Raw genomic sequence first — 13,825 nt, forward strand, 5'->3', positions numbered from 1 at the left:
GACTTATTCCTCTATAGTTGGCACATATCGTCTTGTCTCCTTTTTTTTGTGCACGGGACACAGGATGCAGAGGTTCCAATCATTGGACAGGCATTCTTCTAGCCAAATTGTACAAATCAGCTGGTGCATGCTCCTTACCAGCATCTGACCACCAGTCTTGAATAGTTCGGCTTGTAACCCATCGGCACCTGCTGCTTTATTATTCTTCAGCCGATTGATTGCTATTCTGACTTCATCTTGGCTAGGTGGTATACACTCTATACCGCGATTTATTATTGGTTCAGGGGTATAATCTTCACCGCTACTATTTGATACCAGAAGTTTTTCAAAATGCTACTTCCAGATCCTCAGCACGCTGTCCGTATCTGTCACCAGGTTTCCTTCTTCATTTCTACAGGAAGATGTGCCTGCACCAAAGCCTTCGATTTGGTGTATTACCCGTTGGTAGAATTTTCGGACTTCGTTCTGACTCCTGTATATCTCGATTTGCTCATGCTCACGTTTTTCTTGTTCTTTCTTCTTTTTTCTGAAAACACGTTTCTCCTCTATCCTTTTCTCCCGATAGTTCTCCATCGCATTACGTGTTGCTACTGTCCGCTGGGTTGCCCTATACGCTGCGTTTTTCATATCAGTAGCATTGCGACACTCCTGATCGTACCACGTATTTATTGATGGAGGTCTTTGGTATCCAGGACCATCAGGCGTATATAAAAAAAGATATTTTTTTGCAAAGACCATCAAGTTTAGATATTTGTAAATGACCTTGAAGCTTCAATATTTTAAAACATTTTTTTCTCAAGGGTCGATCAATACCTCCATAACATATGTTTTTATTGATGTTTACATTTCTCCATAATTTTTTTTATTTACTTATTTTTATTTATTATTATTTTTTATTATTTTCGTTTTCAGTTGGAATCCACATCATCAGATGGTCTACGCATTTTGAATATCAATAATGTTACCTTGGCCCACAGCGGTGAAGTTCAATTGGTCGTAACACATCCCGGTAAACCGTATTCGAGTCAAAAGGCATATACCACTTTAGCGGTGATACCGAGCAACAACAACAAAACACCCGCAGCAAATACAACGAAACAACACAACGACATCATTGTTGTTGACAAAAGGTCATCGCAATTGTTTGCTCTTGAACCCATTGATGATCAACAACAAGAGGAGCGGGAACAACAACAACAGCAGCAAGACCAAGAGTGTGAGGTCTCCTCCAATGAGCATCTTCATGATCATCCCCAACAACATCATCGTCAACTCCAACAGCCAGCCTGTATTTTAGAAGGTCCACAAGACTGCACCGCCCTAATTGGTGGATGTGTCCGCTTGTCCGTGATCTATGAAGGATTGCCCAAACCACAAATTGTTTGGTATAAGGCGGTAAGTAAAAAATGACAACAACACCTTATGGAATTATGGAATTTTCAATTTCTATTTTTAAAATGTAATTATTATTTATTATTATTGTTGTTATTGTTGTGAGGTAATAAGTTTCCTATCTCGATATCTATCTTTGGTTAGGAACATCTGATTTTATGGTCATTGCCATTTTCTGTTTTCCTCCAGAGCTAGCCAATGACGTCAAAGTAAAAAACGCAGCTCATTAATATGTATCTGTTTTTTTGTTGTTGTTGTAATTAGCCACATGTCATACGAGATACCGATACTGAAAGGTGGTTGTTTTAACCATTTTTGGCAAAGTTTTTTTTTTCCAGCGGATAAGTAAAACATCTTGATAGGGTATTTCATACTTGGCCATTGTTTTAGATTATTTATATCTTGGTCCAGGCCTACACACGGAATGTTAGCTGGTGTTAATCTGTGGTGTTAACCTATCTGTCTGCCTAATTTGCGATCTTTTGTATCTCCCCAAAAGATAATGGGTGTTATTGACAATAGAGGCGGAAAACAAACAAAAAAAAAAATACCTTTGCAGTAACCGTGCCTGTGGGGTCATAAATCGTAACTTTTGTTTCAATTTTTTTTTTTCGTATTTGCAAAAACACTTGAAGTTTTTAAATAGTACATCACGACTTTGCAAATGAAGGTTAACTACGAAACAAAAAATAATTGAAGACATTTTTCACAGTCCATCAATCGTAGATTTTGTAAATAAAAATATTTTCTGAACGAACAAACTTGAGTTAATTGTTATAATATTAGTTTTCAAATTACTACCAGTCGTAGAATTTTAAAAAATCCTACTATGTCGTAGACTTTTTAAAAAAATATATTTTTCAAAGTTACCTGGCGGTAACTACTACTTTCCTAAGATCCGGCGAGTTGTGAATATCTGGTCTATGGTGGATTTCCCAAGTCCAATAATGCCATTATTGAGAATTTCCAGGTCTTCTTATCTTAGAAAAGAAACACACAGATTTTTATTAATATTAACAGCAAGACAATTCCATAGAGACTAACATTCTAAATATTTATAACGACAAACAATACCAAAATATGTATAAGGCAAGGACTACTACGTTACAATAAATTATTCCAATATACAAGGCTACTATGTTACTTTTACAATTGTGTTGCATATTTTCAACACTCCTCAACACAATTTTACTTTCATAAACAATATCTATTTTTCTATATATTACTTCAAATATATGTAGGCTTTTTCAGAAAACTTTGAACACTTTGAATGTCGTTGTTTTTCACCATAGGTCCCTTTTGAGGGAACTCCAATTCAGACATCTTTTGAAAATACGCATCTTCTTTTGTTACCGATACTTAGCACTTAGTATGCTAAGTATCGCCTTTCATTTCAGAATCATATTCTACCTTCATAAATGCCTGTTTCTCATTTTCTGATGTTTCAACACCACATGTTCTTACTGCATTTTCTTCATTGTACAGCTTTCGTGGTCTTCCTTTGCCTCCATCACGTACAATTCGAGGTCTTCCTGGCCTTTTTCTTAACGATTTCACTATTATTTGCATGTTGAACATTTTCTGCTGGTTCACATTGTCCCGGGATATCTTCTAATTCATTTGCCTGAGTTTCTCCAGCAACCATATTTTCTTCTCCTCCTTAAGAATAATTTACTGGCTCAAGTTCGCTCGTTTCAACATCTTGATTTGACACTTCATTTCTCAATTCTTGATAATCTTGAGGAAAGGGTTTCACACAGATCTTGGCTTTTTGCACACGTTATCGGGTCACTCATTTCCTTTATATTATTTCCACGTACCGTTTTCTTCTTTATAATTTCCTCCAAGCAGCTAAAATTAACATGGCCATATCGATTATGCCATTTATTGCCTCCCCGTTAGCTCTTGAAGTATTATAACGCTTATTTTGTGTTCTCCGTGTGCCGCGGTTATTATACACTTGCGCTGGTCATCCCAAATCTTTACTGAATTCATCTCAAAAATTATTCTTGCGCCATTGTATGTCGCTTTAGTCACCAATATAAAATTATGAGGAATGGACGTAACGTGCAGGAGGAATCAGTTTATGCATACTTCTAAACAGCCTTTAATAGTTCTGCTGGTAACCCAACGTCACCTGTTGCTTTATTATTCTTCAGCCAATTGAATGTTATTCTAATCACATATGGACTAGGTGGTCCAGTGGTATTTTATTGATTCTGGAGAATTTGCATTGCCGCCACACGCTAACTAACTTGTACTTTGCAATAACTGATCAATATGCAAACCGTGCCTTTGGAATGTTTAGGTTAGGTTTTTGCTTGGCATAAAAAGATGACACCGCTTGACAATTGATTGGTTGATATTTATAACGGTTGATAGTTGTCGGAATTGTACTTTGATTCCAATAATTGCATGAGAAAAAATTCGTATAATTTAATTTAATTATTTGTTACAATTCTATCGTTTGTACGCCCATCGACTTCAAATGATGAGCGGGCCCAGATTTGCTTTCACGCGGATGCCAAAAAATGCCCTCCTTGTATAGATAGGGTTTTATATAACGCCGCTATTCCCCATCGACGCAGTTCAATTTATAGATCTTGTTTCTACACTGACTTCTTATCTACAGACTGATATCAAAATTAGACTATATCACAATTGTAGTTTTCAAGTTCCACAGTTGATCTGAATGTTTAAAGTTGAGATGTCTACGCCAACTATGGGAAAAAATGTTCGTAGGATCCTCTGAGAATGAATTTTGTCAAGATTACCACGATTCATTCCTGTTACTTCTCTTGAAAGCATAGAGCTTCCACAAAGAGCATCATACGTCATCTTAATCCAATCGTTGCCTTAGGATAATTTCGTAATATATATTTATATATATATATATATATATATATATATAAATTGTTAACTCCTTGACCGCATTCACTACCATGGCGCCTTCTTTTTTTCAACATCATTCTTTCTTCGTTACATTTGAATCTTATGATCATCTAACTGATGGTCGGTAATCTATTGCATGGTTTCATTTTCACAATGATGATGTCAATCTAAACAAATCTACTATAGCTCGGCCAAACTGACGGATGTGACCGACTCGGTCACTTACTAATTATACTACTTACATTCTACTATATACAATATAATACAATTAAATATTGGTAAGAGCAGCCCTAGGTACCCCTACCTGAGTCTACAGATTTCCAAGGCCATATATTGCAGGCTTCAATTACTCCATCGTAAGATATTTGTGTGATCTGTCAGTTTTCAATATCTTTTATCACATATCGGTCGTTCCGAAGTACTTTACTCACTTCATAAGGACCTCAATATTTCGGCACTAACTTTTTATTGGTCCATATCGTAGTATCCACATTCCGCATGACTACAGAGTCACCTGATTTAAATGTGTTTACTACGCCTTAGACCGTTGCTCACTATATGCCTGCGACCTCGTTCGAAAGTACTTTACTCACTACATAAGGACCTCTATATTTCGGCACTTTCTTTTTATTGGTCCATATCGTAGTATCCACACTACAAAGTCACCTGCTTTAAATGTATTAACTACGCCTGCGACCTTGCAATTGCAGCCTCTGCCTTGTCTCGTATGTCCTGAATACCTTCTGGTAATGCTGCCCTAAAAACAACGCCTCCCTGAATTTGCGTGTAGTGGTTGGTATCCTTGCAATTTTTCTCTGGGTGGCGCCATCTCCCGTCATTTCTATTTGGTATTATTCTCATGAGTTGATACAGAGTTTGGTTATTAGATAGACAGGGAACTTCGGAATTTCCCCTCTGGATATTGAAAATGTTGGCCAAAAATAGATTTGTTCGAGGCAAAAAAGAAGTCTATATTAGCCAGAGTACAAATGGTCATAGGGTCCTTGTTTTTGTCTAGATCGTGGCTGCTACAATATTCCGAAGATTTTTTCCCCTTTTAGTCCAGCTAAATAGATTATTGGTTTGCTGTATAATGCACTAGGTGGTGGACCTGTCATCTGCCGTTGCCTAGAAAAAACATATTCATGCATTTGTATTGCAATGGTAGTAATCCTTGCTTATTTAGTGTTATTTTCCTCTAGGTGGCGCTATCTACTGCCACTTATATTTTGTTTTATGTCGATTCCAAGTTGGTTTTTAAAATGCCAGGAGTATTTCGATGCATTTTGTGCGCAATGGGATATACGACTCTTTTTATAATTATGTATTTGAAAAATATATGAATATTTTCTTCCCATCGGTTTGTAGTCTGAAACACGATCAACTGCCCTAACCAACCTCCCTTCTTCCGATTCCCAACTCTTATTCCGACGAATTGACAGTAGTGAAAATATAGCCTGTCGTAGGTGGTGAGGCTGCCATCTATCGTTACATAGAAACAATGATTCATTGAATGTTCGTGCAGTGGTTGATGTCCTTTCTTATTTTTTGTTGCAATGTTCCTAATGTGCTGATGCCGAGGTTGGTTTTTAGAATGTCAATGGGGCTTCGGAATTTTCCCTTTCTTCTAGCTATGGAAAATGTTAGCCAAAAGTAAATTTGCTGAGACCATTTGTCTGTCCCCTGTGGCGGGCCTGCCATATATCGTTGCCTAGCACCAAAGCCTTCTTGAATTTGTGTGTGCAATGGTTGTAGTCCTAGCTCGTTTAGTATTGTCATTTTTCTCTGGGTGGAGCTATCTCCTGCCATCACTGTTTAGTGATGCAATTGACTTAAAGGTAAAGGACGCTTTTACCCAGTGGGTTTAGCGTCTAGCGTTTAGAAATAATGGAAAACTACAAATTATTGTTCTTATGTTGGGATTCGAACACAGGACTCATCGCGTTGTAGTCTGATACTGTGCAAACGAATTAACCGTTTGAAAATATTCCAAAAGACAAACTGCCATAGTTGGTGAGGCTGCCATCTATCGTTACCTAGAAACAACTCTTCATTGAATGTTTGTTTCCTTAGTGTTGCCATTTTCCTCTTGGAGGCGCTATCTCCTGTGATTTCTATTTTGAGTTTTCCTCAAGTGCTGAGGTTGGTTATTACAATGTCAGGTGGCTTCAAATGTCTTCCATTTGGTGGGTATACAAACATTTTTGTACGGATATTAGAAAACCACTTTGAAAGACTTTTTTCTTCCACAATTCCGAAGAATAACAGTTTTAAATATTTTCCCAAGGTTTTTGACCAGAATATCTAGACCAGTTTTTTTTTTCTCCGAAAATATTTCGTGCTACAGTTCGAACGGCACTCCCCAATAGAATGTTTGCCAATAGTAAAAAACACAAAAGAAGAAACCCATCAATTAAAATGCAATTTTTAAAATTTAGGTCTAAAGAAACCGTTTAGAAAGCAATTAATATTCAGCGGAATCGGTTGGACTAGAATGCATGCTAGGCAAGTGGTGGTTTTGGCGTTAAATTTTATTGTTGTCAGCAACAAACAGCAAGCAATTATTGTAAACGTTTTTTGTTGATGTGTCCTATAATGTATGCGTGTTCGGCTAGAGACTATTCAAACATATATAAAGACAGGCATAGCCATAGGCCTCATCTCCGAACCTCATCTCCCCGTGTTCCAAACTAGATAACAAATATATTTCATTATTATTAGTATTCACATTAGCCAGCCAGTCAGAATAACCATTGGATCTGAACATCGTGTCACGATCAGAGGTTGCGGTAAGGCAACGTAATAGCATTTCGATGATGTTGTTGCAAACCGCAAAAACAATAACGACACACATTTTTTCGAAAGAAACAAAAAAAAACAACAACTCAAAACACACAATGTATTTTTTTTATTTTTCAAACTAAAAATAATAAAAGACAATTTGCTAAACCATAATTTATAAATAATTTAACCTAATTTGTCTATTTTTTATTTTTATTTTGGTTTTTTTTATATTTTTTCAGAGCCGCCGCATTGTGGAAACATCAAATACAATTATCAACACCTCATCCCGCAAATCGATATTACAGATTTCCGATATCGACACCGATGACAGTGGCAAATATTCGGTAGAAGTTATGAATGAATTTGGTGCCGATATAGCCTCGGCCTCAGTGGCCGTTGAGGGTCCGCCGGAGCCACCCAGTGGCAAGCCGAGCATTTCACAGGGTCCGGATCGTGTGGCGATTGCATGGTGTGGTCCACCATATGATGGTGGTTGTATGATAACTGGATTTATGTAAGTGTATAGTGAAGGGTATTTGTCATATACAAATAAAAAAAAATCAACGATGTTTATAAAGTAGCGCCCAATAGGCGCAAAATTTTTAAATAACCAATTCCATGATCAAATTAAATTTCGACGGTTATCGAATGATCATCGAACATATTTTCAATATGACCAAACATTTCTTGTACAAAATCTTGTAAAGTGGCGCCCAACGGTAGGTAGAGCCATTATTAGAAGTAAATTGGGGGTACGAATATAATTGAATATCCAAAAATTTTCTTACATTGAATTTTGTCAAGTACTGGCCCACAGAAGATAAATCTCTAATATTTCGGATAAAGTGGTGCCCAACGGTAGTCAGGTCGATTATTAGCAAGGAATAATATATTTGAATATCCAAAAATGTTCTTACATTGAATTTTGTAATGGGCTGACCAATATTTCAGATAAAGTGGCGCCCAATGGTAGGCACAGACATAACTGATATCATCCATTATCAGTTGGTGGATATCGGATGATCATCGATATACAATTTTTCAATGTGACCACACGTTTCTTGTATAGAATTTTGTAAATTGGCGCCCAACTGTAGACAGAGCCATTATTAATAAGGAATGGGGGGGTACGAATATAATTGAATATCCAAAAATTTTCTTACATTGAATTTTGTCAAGTACTGGCCCACAGAAGATGAGGATCAGATAATAAAAGATTCTTAAATCTCTAATATTTCGGATAAAGTGGTGCCCAACGGTAGTCAGATCCATTATTAGTAAGGAATAATATATTTGAATATCCAAAAATTTTCTTACATTGAATTTTGTAATGGGCTGACCAACAGAAGATGAGGATCAGATAAGTAAATTATTGTAAAATCTCTAATATTTCGGATAAAGTGGCGCCCAATGTTAGGCACAGACATTACTGATATCATCCATTATCAGTCGGTGGAGAACGGATGATCATTGAACAATTTTTGAATATGACCAAAAGTTTCTTTATAGGATCTTGTAAAGTGGCGCCCAACGGTAGGTAGAGACATTACTGATAAGGAATTTGGGGGGTACGAATACAATTGGGTATATAAACATTTTTTTACATTGAATTTTGTAATGGACTGACCAACAGAAGATGAAGATCAGATAAGTAAAAGATTCGGAATGCTCTTAATACTATTTTTGGATAAAGTGGCGCCCAATGATAGGTACAGACATAACTGATATCATCTGTTATTAGTACGAAAATAATTTCAAAATGAAAACATTAAATTAGGTAATGTGGCACAAGAGTTGAAGATCGACTGGTTCGAACGGAGGTTTGGGAGTTTTTGGACTAGGGCTACGGCTTCGTTAAGCATTTTGGTTTTTAGTCCACACCGCAGACCTGTGCGGTGATGGAGCAAACATCTAATGCTGCCTAGAAACATTCTCTTTTTGGATTTGAGTACATTTTTGTTTGCCATTTTCCTTAAAGGGCGCCTGTCATCTGTCTGTTGTGTTAACCCCACGTGTAGATGGCAGGTTGATTATTAGAATATCAGGGACCTTAAATGTCTTTCATATAGAGCGGATACAAGCCTTTTTTACGAATATTCGAAAAATGACCAGAAATACTTTTTCAATTTCGACAAATTAATATTTCTGGTAAAGTGGCGCCCAACGGTAGGCACAGACATTACTAATAAGAGATGAGCACTAAAATAATTTCAATATGAAAATATTGAATTTTCTAATGCGGTAAGGTAGATGAAGATCAGCTAGGCCGAACTCAGTTTGGAAAATTAGGCTAGTACCTTGAACATACCTATCTAGGAACATAAGCTTATATTGAAAATGCTCGGTGAAGAGGTTATAATTTCAATATGAGAACATCGAATAAATAATGAATATATATTGAATGTTTTAGTATTTCTTGTAAAGTGGCGCCCAACGGTGGGCACACGTAATACTGCATAGAAGTGGCGCTTAGCGGATAAATAACCAAAATACCCTGAATGGTATAATGTTTCTTGGAAAGTGGCGCCCAACGGGCATTACTGATAACGGATAAGGTTTAATTGAGATAGGAAAATTAGGCAAGACGCATAATCATTGTTTGGGGGCTATATAGAAACTTGACCTTATATTGAAAATGTTCTGTGAGGAAACCTTAATATTTAGTGTAATGTGGACTTGTGCTAAAAATGTTCTGTGACGAAGTTATTTACCCAAAAAGTTGGTAAAAGGTCCCTGAAATAACTTCGTAAGACAAAAATAAAGGTACCCATATTCTTCACTAGGAATATCGATCGATATTTATAGTTTTTTGCTAAGATTTACCTCAATAATCGAAGTTTTATGTGTGGTTGTAGGGACTTGAACCATTTGGCTTCCCAATGCTTTCTCAGCAAATTATTCCTCAGTTCCTGTTTATTAAACACAAGCTCCAAATGGCGCCCGACAGTAGCCAAACATTTTTTCATATCAGATAAGCAACTACAATTTTTCTCAAAACTAACAAAATGTGTTGTGGTATCGAATCATGAAATGTGGCGCCCAAATGGCGCCCAACAATAATCCAATTTTTTTCATAGCAGATGAGCAACTAAAATTTGTCTCCAAACTAGGCAAATGTGTTGTAGTATCGAATCGTGAAATGGGGCGCCCAACAGTTTTTTTTATATTGTTTCCATTTAAAGTCCTTTATTCTACTAATAAAAAAATCCCCCTAACTTTCTTACAGCATTGAACGACAACAATTGGATCCGAATGCCCCATCCCTTGAAGAACAAGAAAACGATGCCGATTGGCTGGAAATTGCCAGTGTTGTGGATTCATTGGCCTATACCGTGAAAAATTTAAAACCACTCTTTACCTATCGGTTTCGTGTAAGAGCGGAAAATATACATGGACGCAGTGAGCCAGGCTTACCCAGCGATCCAGTACATATTGCGGATGAAACTGAAGAAGATTCCACAGAAGGTAAGCTACCAGAACATCTCTTTTGAGAAAATAATACGAATAAAAAATGTATCTTTTCTTCAGACTTCCAAAGGCCAATATCCATTAAATCTGGCGGTGATTTCAAGGATCGTTTTCAAATTCTCGAAGAATTGGGCAAGGGTCGTTTCGGTGTTGTCTACAAAGTCCAGGAGAAGGAGGATCCCAAACGTATTTTGGCTGCTAAAATGATTAAATGTATTAAATCGAAGGATCGTGTTAAAGTCCAGGAAGAGATTTCGATAATGAAATCGTTGAAACATCCCAAACTGCTGCAATTGGCTGCATCGTTCGAGAGTCCGCGTGAAATTGTAATGGTCATGGAATAGTAAGTATTGGAGGCTTGAATTTGATTTTTAATTTACTTAATCGGAAATGGTATGGGACTATTCTTCAAAATGAACGATCGGTACTAGTTACAGTAGTAAACTAAATGGATGACATAGTTTAGAAGGGGTCTGGAAATCTACCTAAATCAGTAGGGGATACTGACTATCTCCAACTCTTCATTCGTCGCTGAATCACTTCCCTAATTTCGAAATTTATTTGTTTTCCCTCTCACTTCTTCATCTTACAGCATTACTGGCGGCGAATTATTCGAACGTGTGGTGGCCGATGATTTTACCCTCACCGAACGTGATTGCATATTGTTTGTGCGCCAGGTTTGCGAAGGAGTTGCCTATATGCACAGCCAATCGATTGTGCATTTAGATTTGAAACCCGAAAATATTATGTGTAAGACAAGGACATGCCACCAAATTAAAATTATTGATTTCGGTTTGGCTCAGCGTCTGAATACCGGCTCGCCTGTGCGAGTTCTTTTCGGTACACCGGAATTTATATCACCTGAAATTATTAGCTATGAACCGATTGGTTTTCAATCGGATATGTGGAGTGTGGGTGTAATATGTTATGTGCTGTAAGTAGGACATCGCTGATACGATTTGAGAGATATATATTTTAACTATTTGCATTTCAGTTTATCTGGCCTGTCACCCTTCATGGGTGATACAGATGTCGAGACCTTTTCCAATATTACCCGAGCCGAATATGATTTCGATGATGAGGCCTTTGATTGTGTTTCCCAACTGGCCAAGGATTTCATATCGAATTTGCTGATACATCGCAAAGAAGATCGTTGGACAGCGGAGCAATGCCTAGAATCGCCGTGGTTGAAACAGGGTCATTATGATGAAAATCTGGGCAATAAGAAAATCTGCACCGATAAGCTTAAGAAGTTTATTATACGCCGCAAATGGCAAGTAAGTATTGGAGGAATTTTTTGTTACCAATTGCTAACCTACTCGGCATGAATCCGTTATTGTTGTTGTAATGTTTGCCAGTTTCAATGGCTTAGTCATTTAAATTGTTAACATGTGTTTTGTTTTGCTATCTGTTTTTGTTTGCTTATGTTTTTTTTTTCGTTTGCTTTGGCTAATTTTTACTCGCAATGACTTAGAAAACTGGTAATGCTATCAGAGCTTTAGGTCGCATGGCTACCTTATCAGCTTCTAGACGCAATTCCGCTGTCTCAACCACCACGACTGCAGCTGGTGGTAGCAGCCCCAACAGTCCACGACCTTCGATTTCGGGTATGTCGTCCATGTTCAGCGCGAACCAAACGCTGCAATCGGCACCCATGGGATCGTTGCACGAAGAAGATGATGATTTTAGTATTGAATTGCCCGCTGTTGTCCATCAAGATATACCGCGACGCAGTCCAAAGGTGGTAACCAAATCTCAGTGTAGTGAACGCAGTGATTCAGGTTACAGTGAATGTTCCAACTGCAGTGCCTCGGGTTCGCTGCAGTGTCAATGTGCCAATAATAGGGACAGTGTGGATCATGCCAATGCCAGTGATTTATTACAAGATCTCTCCATTTCCGTACCCCATGATTTGTTGAAATTGAAACTCGAAGAAATTGCCCATCAGGCGGATCACAATATTGAGGAGGTCAAACTGGAATTGGTGGTACCAACAATCAGCCAGAAACAAATTGCCCAACTCGATGCCAATCAAAATGAATTGAAGCCGTTGATGGAAATACCCGAGAAAGATCCGCCACACACCATTACCGTCATCGAAGATGTTGAAGTACTTAACACCTCTCCCTCTGGTCCGATTATTATGCGTTCCGATTTTACTAATACCATACAAATGCGTAAAAAATCCCTTGAGAATAGTTTACTTAAAGAGAAGCCCAAAGTCACCAGTAAATCACCGCTCTATGAAAAATCCGGTAAGGTTAATATGTTGCGCAATAAATTCTCCTGTATGGAACAGCAAGTGAGTAGTGGCGCCCAACATCAGACAACAGCTGTTAAAAGTAAAGATTGCATGGATGTTTTAAAGCTAAAGCGTAAAGTTATAAATGAAGCTTGTCTTAAGCAAAGTAATTTGTCTTTCTCTCCTCAATCTTTTTCACAAATTAATTAAATATTCTGTCATTCTTTTCTTAGCAAACTCAGCCAGCCATCCAACATCCTCAGCCTCCTCAACACACTCAACTTCATTGCCCAGCTCACCAATACCAGCACGCAAGACGACGTATCCGTTTACTACGTTCCGGCTAAGCGAACGTGTACGCGAGGTAACCGATCGTCTGGCCCAACAACAAACCGTCTGCACCGAGGCTAGACGAACACAAATCTTAAATCGAAATAAATAATGAAAAAATAACACCCTGAAAGTATCGATAATAATGTATTTTTCTCATCATCTTTTTTTTACCAGTTTTTAATCATTTTTTGTTTTGTTTTTTTATTTAAATAATCTTTACATTGTAGTTTTTTAAATTAAGTGCAAGTGCAAAAAAAAACAATAATTAAAAATTATTTTAATAAGTATTTTTGTTGCAAAAAAAAAAAACAATTGGCATCGTTATAATTCTAGTTATTTTGTTTTTTTTTTAATTTTATTTTAATATTTTATGATTATTCTTAATATTAAATATTTAAAATTAAATGTCGTGTTACACGCCCCCAAAACATTTATCTCTACACCTCTCCCCCACTTTGAAAAAAAAAACATAAAACCATGTGAATGAAAATCATCATGAAAAATAAAACTCGAATATAATTTATGAAAATCTTATATACTAAATCAAAAAAAATGTTCAATGTGTTTCATTTTTTGAAAAAAAAATAATTTAATAATATTCGTCTTAGAAATTAGAGTTGGAACGGAACGAACTAGTTCACAGGAACGATGATACAAATAAAAACGATCGGTACTAGTTCCATTTATTTTGTTTAACTAGTTATTTTTGCTTCA

The 13,825-nt window shown here is 37.0% G+C and overlaps 1 protein-coding gene across 1 annotated transcript; it reads left to right on the forward strand.

Moving 5' to 3' along the window:
- The first annotated feature begins 1,263 nt into the window (after positions 1–1,263).
- Positions 1,264–13,220, forward strand: LOC133334514 (myosin light chain kinase, smooth muscle-like). Its single transcript, XM_061542828.1, has 8 exons — positions 1,264–1,395; positions 7,308–7,582; positions 10,295–10,533; positions 10,597–10,879; positions 11,129–11,470; positions 11,531–11,813; positions 12,011–12,944; positions 13,012–13,220. The coding sequence occupies exons 2-8, from the start codon at positions 7,422–7,424 to the stop codon at positions 13,218–13,220; spliced, it is 2,451 nt and encodes an 816-aa protein (XP_061398812.1). The 5' UTR covers positions 1,264–1,395; positions 7,308–7,421.
- The last annotated feature ends 605 nt before the right edge of the window (positions 13,221–13,825 follow it).

Source organism: Musca vetustissima, unplaced genomic scaffold (assembly GCF_032173495.1).
Source record: "Musca vetustissima isolate MV318-11 ecotype Yass unplaced genomic scaffold, APGP_CSIRO_Mvet_v1 utg285058, whole genome shotgun sequence".
NCBI lineage: Eukaryota > Metazoa > Arthropoda > Insecta > Diptera > Muscidae > Musca > Musca vetustissima.

Bases quoted from the DNA above. Each gene is read 5' to 3' on its own strand.
- LOC133334514 (XM_061542828.1), top strand. From the start codon at position 7,422: ATGAATGAATTTGGTGCCGATATAGCCTCGGCCTCAGTGGCCGTTGAG. The intron at 10,880-11,128 runs GTAAGTATTGGA...TTCATCTTACAG, and splicing joins ATTGTAATGGTCATGGAATA to CATTACTGGCGGCGAATTAT. The intron at 12,945-13,011 runs GTAATTTGTCTT...TTCTTTTCTTAG, and splicing joins TGAAGCTTGTCTTAAGCAAA to CAAACTCAGCCAGCCATCCA.